The sequence below is a fragment of the Pagrus pagrus genome (genome assembly GCF_965226575.1).
Source record: "Pagrus pagrus genome assembly, chromosome: 9".
Taxonomy (NCBI): Eukaryota; Metazoa; Chordata; class Actinopteri; order Spariformes; family Sparidae; genus Pagrus; species Pagrus pagrus.
The window spans coordinates 11,932,633-11,942,452 of record NC_140193.1 but is presented as its reverse complement, the minus strand read 5'-3'; the positions used below and the strand labels follow the sequence as shown (position 1 = coordinate 11,942,452).

Sequence of the window (9,820 nt, the reverse complement as noted above, 5' to 3'; positions counted from 1 at the left end):
ACTACTGGAACAAACAGCTCGGAGCTAACCAGTTCCAGTCTATCTTCAGAAGCTATTTCGGCAACACAATACAAAGACATCTCTGACATGTCAACAATGTTTCTTCACATTCTGTTGCTCATTTTTGTTCCTTTATTGGAACAAAAATGTCACAGTTGAGGAGGTGAAAACAAAGATGACTACATGCACACTGGTGGCATTGACATACATGTTTATTCAGATGAGTTTGCAGACTTATCTTTGATATAATGACAAAAAAAACTCTCCATTCAAGTCTAGAACATGCACTTTGGTGTGTTTACATGAATAAATATCGTCTCTTGACAAGCATTGTGAAGATAAAATACAGTATAAGAGCAATGTCTGTCCGTGTGGAGTCATTTCAGTCTCCCAGGTAGTAAGATCTCAAGTAAAACTCTCCACTGGACTATTTTTAGTTGAGCTGAAGTTCTGTTTCACAGCAAACAGTCTGGTGGATAGTTTTACTTCTAAGTGACACGAGAAATGTTGTGGCACGAGTGGCGAAATTCACACCAGTAACATACGCTTTGTATTTCCAAGAAATAGTGGAATGTGTTTTTCTATTAAACTACTATGTCAAAGATAAGCGTTCTACAATAAAATACTGCTCGAGTGAAACATTTTCTCATTCCCAACAGTTGGCTTTCTTTCCTAATAGGGTCTGAGCCCTGAGGAAGTCGGTACACCTCTCTAAGAGGATCACTTTCTCTGGATTACAAACAGCAGAGACACATGTTCCACCATCTAACATTACTCCCACATCCGGTCTGTGCACATGCCACGGGCCGTCATGTTGTAACGCACAGAGTTACCAGTCTCCATGCAATAAATCCTGTTGCTGTGAAGCTTATTTTGTTCAGTGACAGAGGTGTTGCTTCATCTTTACAGTCATCTTTAAGGTGTACTGTGGTTATGGAGTAGATTAAACAATATAAACTTGGGATTTATTGATCCTAATAAGCTGGCAACTCTGCAAAAAACAGTTCACATAGAGATTGTTTCACACATAAAATGCATAGCACATAACAAGGCAGTTCAACATATAACAGGACAGGTGACGGTTGAGTCCATCACTGTAGCTTTAAAGAGGTGACAGTATGATGTCAATAAAGCAACTAAGCAACTTATTTTGCATAATATTAAAGGAAGTACATATTAATAAAACACAGACATGTTGATGGAAACAGGAAGTATAAGAGATATTACCTACACATTCAATCAAACTTCCTTTTGGTTTACTCCATTATTATACGAGAGTATCAGTAACACGAGTCAGAGGACAAACGGTCTGGCATCACGAGAAAGTTAAACAGCCTGTCACAAGCTTCATTATTCTCTTGAAGCTCATCGTGTCATTTTGAAACACTGGACCATCATCATCTGTGTTTAAGTTTAATAGTGAAAGTGAAGTAAGGCAAGCATGTGATAATGCAGTGCAGTATTTGTACCAAAAGGCACTGAACAGGTTAATGTTAAACCTACTGACTGACTGACCATCTGTCAGTGTCAGGCTCCACGAAAGGCTCCTCCGTGGCTGAAATGATGACCTAAATTTAAAATACCAATCTTATGAAACACACAACTGCTATCTTATACGATTGTTAATCATTCTGGAAATGTGACTTGCTGGGCCACCGTAGCATCTATTTTTGTGTGTGTTTACTTCCGTGCGACAGTTTCAGACAGCTTCTTCAGCCTCTTCTTCAGCTCCAGAGGGAACTTCTCGTAGCACTTCTTACACACTGGCTTCATGTCAAACTCCACAAACTTGTTCCTGCGGACGAAAGAGTTGCGGTTGGAAATTAGACGTCATCTTTCTCAGTATGTATCTGCGTCAATGTTACGTTTACTAGCATGAGAAAGGGTTTAGCAGCTACACTTTAGAACAATGATGATCATACGCTTCATATCTTAACAAACTAGCAACAGAATAAAAATAAAAATGCTGACATACAGGTTAAAAAAAGTGGTCACGAGTCAAAATTGTACATGGGGATTTTAAATAATTTATCAACAGGAAAGTGGCCTTTTTTCTACCAGAGTTGATTTCCAATGCTTGGGAGAGAAAGCAGAATATTTAGTTTCAGACCAAGCTGCAAAATAACCTGTACTTTTGTGATTGACCATTGCAACTTTACTCTGGTGTCTTGTCAACCCATGGGGGGGTGGGGGTACTTTGTGCGCATAACACAAAAATGAAAGAAAATCAATCAATCAATATTATTTTCATCACAAACTGAGCGGAGTTGAACTTTTAGCAACACCTAACATCATCAGTACCATCTGTCAGTGCCTTCTTTAAACACGGAGAGGAAAAAATCATTCAAAACAAAATGTTTTATCCCTTTTTCATTTTATAGTTCTAGTGTTTTTGATTACTTATTGATCTCTTAGCTGGATAACAACAAAACAAAAAGACAGAAAGGACACAGGGGAAAAACAAGGTGGAGAAATGGAAAACCTGCAACAAATGTTCACTGCTAGAACCAAATCAGGGCCCATATTTCAGGCACAATGGGTGAAAAGTGATTTGTGTTTGTGCGGACCTAGGAGCAGGTGTTCGGGGGATTTTTAGCATTCTTAACATTTTTCAAATTATTTACTCCACTTGCTTGAATGAAAACGTTCATGTATAATAACACCTTTGAGAGTTGCGAAGCCTTGTCAGTGGTAAAACTTCCCCCATGAGTTTTTGAGGGGTTACTTTCTGTATTAAATGCCTTTAATTCCACTAACACTGGCAAGCTCCCTAAACCACCGCGCCCCCCCCCCCCCAGCTGTCCCGGACGACATTTCCTCCCAAAGCAGATAATCGCTGGCAGGACCAGGGCACGTGTGAAACCCAGTGGGACCTCTGCACTTCCACTGCTGCAGCCAGAAAGCTGCCGGAAGTGATTAAGGCTTTACCCTCTATGTCCAGACAGGCTGGGAGACCCAGGAAACAACGCATTCACTTCACCAGGTGACTGATCTGATTTTCCTGTTTGCATAGCAGAGGTTACCAGAGTACCAGCCTTAATCCTGACGAGTGTTTTCAGGCTGAGAAGTGTTCCAGTGTTAGGTCACTTAAAGGGACACATTATGGCAACAAACAGGGAACCGGTAGGACCGCCTTGGTAGAAAAGGGAAGTCTGCACAGTATGTACATCTTTCAGCGTAGGTCCAGCCCAAAAGATTGTGAGCGAAACTTTTGGATTTGGTAATATTTTTTTGATTCACAAAAAAACTTTTGGATTTACAAACAAAACTTTAGACTCACAAACAAAAGCCTTTGATTCGCATCATTACATTAAGTACCATCTCATCCCAATATATACAAGAAACGGCAGACATATGTACAGCTGACTGAACTCTGCAACTCACACCAAAATAAAGAGCACTACAGGTAAGAGGAAAAATATATATATATTTAATTTTGGGTTGAACTGTACCTTTAAATATGTTAAGTCTGTCATAAACGTCTGCCTTTATCCTTTGGCTTATATAACAGTGACATGAGGGATAAAGGTTGCGTGGGGCATGTTTGTGATGCCAATGATATGATGACAATGAAAAAGCAAAAGAACAGAAACAGAAAGGAAAGAAGATGAAAACTGACCAAAGGAAGAACAGTGGAAGTGAGGAGAAAGGAGAAAGAGAGGATCACAGACACATGGGTATCAATTTCTTCTTCTTCTCTTTCGAGTCGCGTTCGCGCTTGGCCAGCCGGCGCTTCATGTCGTCCGGCAGGCGATCGTAGCAGTGCTTACACACCGGCTTCAGATCCACCTCCACAAACTTTTCCCTGACAGAGCAGGGAGGAGGGAGAGATGGTGAGGGGTGTGAAAGAACAGGGAAGAGAAGATGGAAGGGCGAGAAGAGGAGGCAAGAAATAGAAGGATGAGAAGGAAAGCGAAAAGGTAGGAGGAGTAGGAGAGAAGACATTTCGAGAGAGGTCAGGAAAAGTGGAGCAAGAGGAGGACAAGGAAGAGGGAAGATGAAAAGGAAGAGGGGGAGAAACAGGCCCACATAGATTATAAGAGAAAGGTGAACATGAACAGGACTGAAAAACAGACAGGCAAATAGTCACAGACATAAGGTAGTTGTGAAGGAGAAAAATGAGGAGCAGAGAGAGAAATTGGCCCATTCGCATGTGAATTTCTGAATATAATTAACACCAAATGAGTACATAATCTAGGTCAAAATGTATGGACTGATCCAACTCCACACTTGTGTGTTACTTACTTGAGGGTGAGCTTGGTGTTACAGGTAGAGCAGGCAAAACAGTTGACACACCAAGCCTTGTTGAGGGCAGACACCACTGACAAAAACAGAAGAAAACACAGTCACATGAGGTGCTGATGATCATCACATGATTAAATCTAATAACATTTGGTTGAGTCTGAAACTCAGAAACTCATTTTCATGGCAGTGCCAAGAAAATCTGCACATAATGTATAGATCAAACTACAGTACACTGATGTTAGGAGGGCTGCGCAATGAGTGACAGATGACGACTCCACCCATAAGCCATAAAAATAAGTTTCCTCACCATCTCCTTCGATGACACGATTGCAGTGGTAGCAAACATCTCCAAACAGCTGACGAGGGAGAGGAGATAAACAGAGAGTGAGCAACACAGTGACACATCTTATGAGTTATGAAATTATACAACACAATGCAGCACAGACGGTCTTTATTTGGGCTCATATAACATGCCTTGTTCAAATAACATGCACACGAGCATCGGCTACAGAGGCAATTTGTAGAGTACAACACTAGGTGGAGTCATTACATTAAGTTTCTGATCCAGCAGAGTTTACACTGAGAATGTTAAGTTACAGAAATAATGTATTTAACTGCCAAACCTTTTCTTTGTTCTATTAGTTAGACTTTCTTTTAAAATAATTAGTGCCAACTGTAACAAGTCTTTTCTGTAGGTCTATGTTCTGTATTTGGAGGGGGATCTGAGGGTCCCTCCGCATTTTGCAATGAGAAATATGCAATTTCACAATATTGTCCATTATTATGACCTTATCTGTACAAAAACTGGGAGCGCTTGATCCGGGAAAAGTCATTTAGTCAGTTTTGGTGCTCTCAATATTGATTTTACATTAATCATCAGTCTGGGTGGTGCCCAAAACAGCCCAGGTCTAGGCATTATAGCGATAAGGGAAACCCTTGAGAGTGTAATTTCGCTGATACTACTGTAGTGTATGCAGTCTATACAGCTGCACAGGAAAACAGGAAAATATCTCCAAGGAGTATCTTATATATACCAGAACAATCTCTGTGTGTGCTTTACCTAAAAAGATAGTTTTATATTTTGTTTTTGTATTCAAATGTCTGCCTGTATTAAATCAAATCAAAGTGAGGATTGACAATCAAAACAGTGTTCATTTACATATCATCAGTCTGACTAACGGACCTTTTCAGAATTTTTCTTTTCAAGCATCATACATAAATATAAAGGTACTTGGTATATGTGGTCCCATGCAGAGGTAGGTTGTATGTAGGACTGGTTATCACAGTGAGTTAGGTTCAAGTATAATACATAGTTTCTCTATATTGTGTATTCATAACCGTTACCAACACTGCTGAGTGTTACCTGGTTGTAGTGTGTTTCACAGTAGGCCAGGCCCTTGCGCTCGTAGTGACGGTGTCCCAGGAAGGGTTTCTCACACTTAGCACACACAAAATGCTGCAAACAAAACCCACAGCCAAGCGCACATGGTTAGCACCAGCCTGCAGTCAGTAACATTATCATAGTCAGGCAGCAGCAGCACAATCTGACTCAAGATATTATCAGATGGGACCAGACCAGTCAAGATGTCCTGTTACTGCGTCCAAACAGAGTACAGAGTAGAGACGGTGGACAGAAGAGGGAGCACCAATCCTCCAGACATACAGACAGACATGTCAGGAATTAATGGGAGGGAATCACCATTAATGTTTGATAATGCTCATTTAAGAAATAAATGAATGAGGATTCCTCTTGTGTGAGGACGTCATGGATGAGTTTGACAGGGCAGGGTTACACCAATATGAGGTTTTAAAAGCCAAAACAAATAGGTGGTTATGCTAGCCAGTTTATCAGCCAATACTCTTTTAATTTAGCAACTTTTATGCTCAATATAAAGGATGATTTTCCCGATAACTGTATTCTTGTAGTGTAAAAAAAGAGCCCCTGACAGAGCATTCAATTACATCAGACAATAAAACTCCTCACAGACCCCAATCAACTTTTTAATCCCAAATTGTTTGCTGCTGTGTGAGTACATGAATTTGACCTACAGTGTACTCAAACTTTTTGTCTCTTCTTTTCTTTTCCTTTCCTACCTATTCCTTTCCCCTCCTTTTTTGTCTTTCCTTTTCTGTCCTTTCCCTTCTTCTTTTCTTTTACTTCCTTTTCTGTCTCTTCCTGAACTTGTCCTCTTTTCTTTTCTTTTTGTCTCCTGTCCTGTCCTTTCTTTATTGTATCCTACATTTTCCTTTACTTTCTTTCACTTCCTTTACCTTGAGTTAGGAAAAGGTACCTGGGTTAAAACTATAAAAATGAAACATGAGTTTACTTTGTGGTAAACTGGCCAATACAATGTAAAGATATCATACTCTGGACACTAACTGGTGAACTTATATTAGTGTAACCCTTGTATGGAGGTAGGGAGGAGTGAGACATGGGGCAGCAATCAACGCCAGGCCGAACCTTAATGCCCTCACCATGTCAAAGTGTCTCTCACAATAGGCGTGACCACCTCGCTCATAAAACGGGTGGCCCTGAAATGGCCGCTCGCATACAGTGCACACATGATGCTACATGTGGAGGAGGGAAGACAGGGAAGAAATGTGAAGAGACAGAAGAAAAGATGGATGGTAGGTGGTGGAATGACTCGAGAGAGAAAAAAAACAAAGAGGCAGACAGGAACTGGAGGAACGGTGTACACAGGGAGGAGATGAACGCGACTGTGGAGATAAAGCTGTTAAAAGTATGAGTCACACATATGGCACATATTAAAATGAAGTCATCAGAATGAAATGAATAAATAAAAGAACAGACAATGAAAGGTCATACACATACTCTCTACTGAATGAGCGGTTACTTCCAGTTTCTCAAATATCTACAATCTCATGTACATTTCATTTCAGCAGGAAATCCATTAATTCATTATTGTAAATGTTGGGAACTATAAATATATATATATATATAGAAAGTAGAGTAAAATCATGTCAGACAGAACATACAGTAAACACTATCATTTAAAATGTAAACACACTTGGAACCAATCTGGCAGACAAAACCAAACAAATGAACACTGATCTCCTTAATGTGGGTTTGAATGCAGTGTAGACATAAAGTTGTGTCCGAAGTTGCACAATTTAACAACGCACCTCCACATGCCACTGCTTGCCCATGGCATTGACCACACGGCCCTCGATGGGTCTCCTACAGGCCCCGCAGATGGGGACGCCCATCTTGTCGTGGCAGGGCAGACAGTAGAGCTCCCCCTTCAGCTCCCTGGCGTCAGCTGTCAGCTCCTTACTGCAGAGACAGAGGTGAAGAAAACTAGATCAGCCCAAAATACATGAAAACACATTCCTTAGTACTCTTCACATGATAAGTTGTTGCAAAATGATCACATTCTGTTTTATTTATGTTTTACACAGCGGCCTAACTTTTTTTAATCAGGTTGTCATGTAATTGGACACCTGTTAGCTCATATGTGTACTTTCAACTGTGCCACTACATAGTTCATCCACCAGAGAGCAGCCTTTGGTCCATCACTCACTTGTGGCAGAATGAAAGTGCTACATGTGTTGTTTTAAGTCTGCATAGACTATGTACTTTTTTTTCATGATATTAACATTTTATTGCTGTATTAGAATTGCAGCAAATGTTTATGTTACGGTAATCATGGATGGTCTGTGTCATCTCAATATATTCAAGTCACTGGATAATAACATCAAAGTGTGCATAAACCTGGCAGCATTATGATTGCCTAACACGTGTGAGTCGGGCATGGCACTGGAAAGACCTCTATCTTTTCAAAATCTGATGTGGGACTAAAAACACAGCTGTCCAGGTTTGAGTGTGCGCATGTTTACCCGCAGTTGTTGCAGTTGAAGTGATCAGGGTGGTATGGGTCGTTCTTGAACAGCAGAGGCTGCTCCTCAATAATGGCGTGGCACTTCTGGCAGATGTACTTGCCGAGGCCCCGGGCTTTCTCTCTATTGTGACATGGACGACACAGGTGCCTGATGGGAGAGAATGAGAAAGGAAAACAACATAAAAAGACAAATAGAGGGATGCATGATCAGATAACATGCTCTTCAAGGATCCTTCCACCTGTACAGCCCGATTACACAACGCTTTTTGTCCTGTGTAATACGACTGATGTAGAGAAAATCAATGAGTGAATGACATGGGCGCATAAAAGTTTGTAGAAACATCAATGCCAGATAAAACAGCATTATATAAATGATCGTCCTTCCTAGTGTTAGACTTAAACTGAATGATGATGGTGGAATGATGGTTGTAGAGGAACTGACCTTCCAGCATTCTTCACAAATCCAACATCAGCGAGCACAGCCTGGCAGATATCACAGCAGAAACAGTCTGGATGCCAACTGTTGTTCATAGCCTTGATCACACGGCCAATGATGAACTCACCTTGGGGAAGAACAGGGGAGACCTCGTCTTAACAGTGGCGTGGACATTTATTGTTTGAAAGTCATAAACCTGGTTGGATGGTATTTACTGTCTGTTACTGCAGTTCCTGTACTCACCACACTGGTGGCAGCAGGGAGCAAACAGCATCTGGAAGTCATGTTCACAGTATTTCCTGCCTTCAAACTGTCAACAGAAGTCAAACAGTCTGTACACAGTTGATTAAAGCATGCAGCTGTACAATCACACAATATTATCATAATTACATCAGGTTTTCTAATGAAAAAGTGAATCTTAATGCAGAACTGCCTGCTGTCACACAGTAAAAAGTGTTGTTGGGAGTTTTATTATTTTGTGAATGCAAGTGGTGAAATTTTGGGTCAAACTGCTTGGAGTTAATGTATGTTAGTTACAATTAATTATAATTAAATATCAGACAGCAGATTGAAGTGGTCAAAGGAGATTGAAGAAAGTGTTGCAGTTAGGGGAGGGATCTTGCAGAGATCTGGCTATTATTAACAGATGTGCTAAATTTTAACCACAACAATGCGTGCCTCACAATTATTAGTTCTTAGTCATCTGGAGTACTGTCCAGTAGTGTGGTCAAGTGCGTCAAATAAAGACTTGGAACAACTTAAGTCAGTCCAGAATAGAGCTGCGTGACTCACTAGTAAAACTGTTGTAGGAATTGCCTATTGGCAGAGAACACCAGCCCTTCTTTTACTGACCATTTAGATATAGTGTGGGTACTTTTATTCAGAGTTGTGATTATCTTAGTAGTTGTCATTTTTTTGTTCCCTTTTGCCTTGGATTTCTAATTACATAATTGTTTGACATGACGTAATGTTTACCTTTGCAGATGCCAGGAAGGCTAGTTGCTACCTTGGTGTGGCTAACTGAGATCTGTTATATGCTATGAATCAAATTAGTGCAGAAAACAGTTGAGGAACAGATTGTTTGAGAGTTGCTTCTTGAAATTCAGTGATTACACAGCATACAGAGCATTTTGGAGTAGCAGGCTCGGACCAATACAAAGAGTCAAACTTTCAAAGATGGATGACCTACATGGTATCATACTGTATAACAAGAAATTATTAGATTTTTCTTTATCTTATCTTTCTCTGATTGTGCAGCACAAAATGCAGATGTGGATAA

General features: G+C 40.4%; 1 protein-coding gene across 3 annotated transcripts in view; it reads right to left on the bottom strand.

Annotated features, from left to right (window-relative positions):
* Positions 1–194: 194 nt before the first annotated feature.
* Positions 195–9,820, bottom strand: part of LOC311262727 (LIM and senescent cell antigen-like-containing domain protein 1) — a 31,193-nt gene continuing 21,567 nt past the window's right edge. For 2 of the 3 annotated variants that reach the window (XM_084362373.1, XM_084362371.1), the window contains exons 3-11: positions 8,785–8,851; positions 8,548–8,668; positions 8,104–8,253; positions 7,390–7,540; positions 5,609–5,701; positions 4,553–4,601; positions 4,246–4,321; positions 3,620–3,805; positions 195–1,795 (exon numbers count right to left, since the gene is read on the bottom strand). In XM_084362373.1, coding sequence (XP_084218499.1) covers positions 3,664–3,805; positions 4,246–4,321; positions 4,553–4,601; positions 5,609–5,701; positions 7,390–7,540; positions 8,104–8,253; positions 8,548–8,668; positions 8,785–8,851 — 849 coding nt within the window. In that variant the 3' untranslated portion in view covers positions 195–1,795; positions 3,620–3,663. The remainder of the gene's footprint in view (positions 1,796–3,619; positions 3,806–4,245; positions 4,322–4,552; positions 4,602–5,608; positions 5,702–7,389; positions 7,541–8,103; positions 8,254–8,547; positions 8,669–8,784; positions 8,852–9,820) is intronic. The other variant, XM_084362372.1, reaches the window with a different exon arrangement.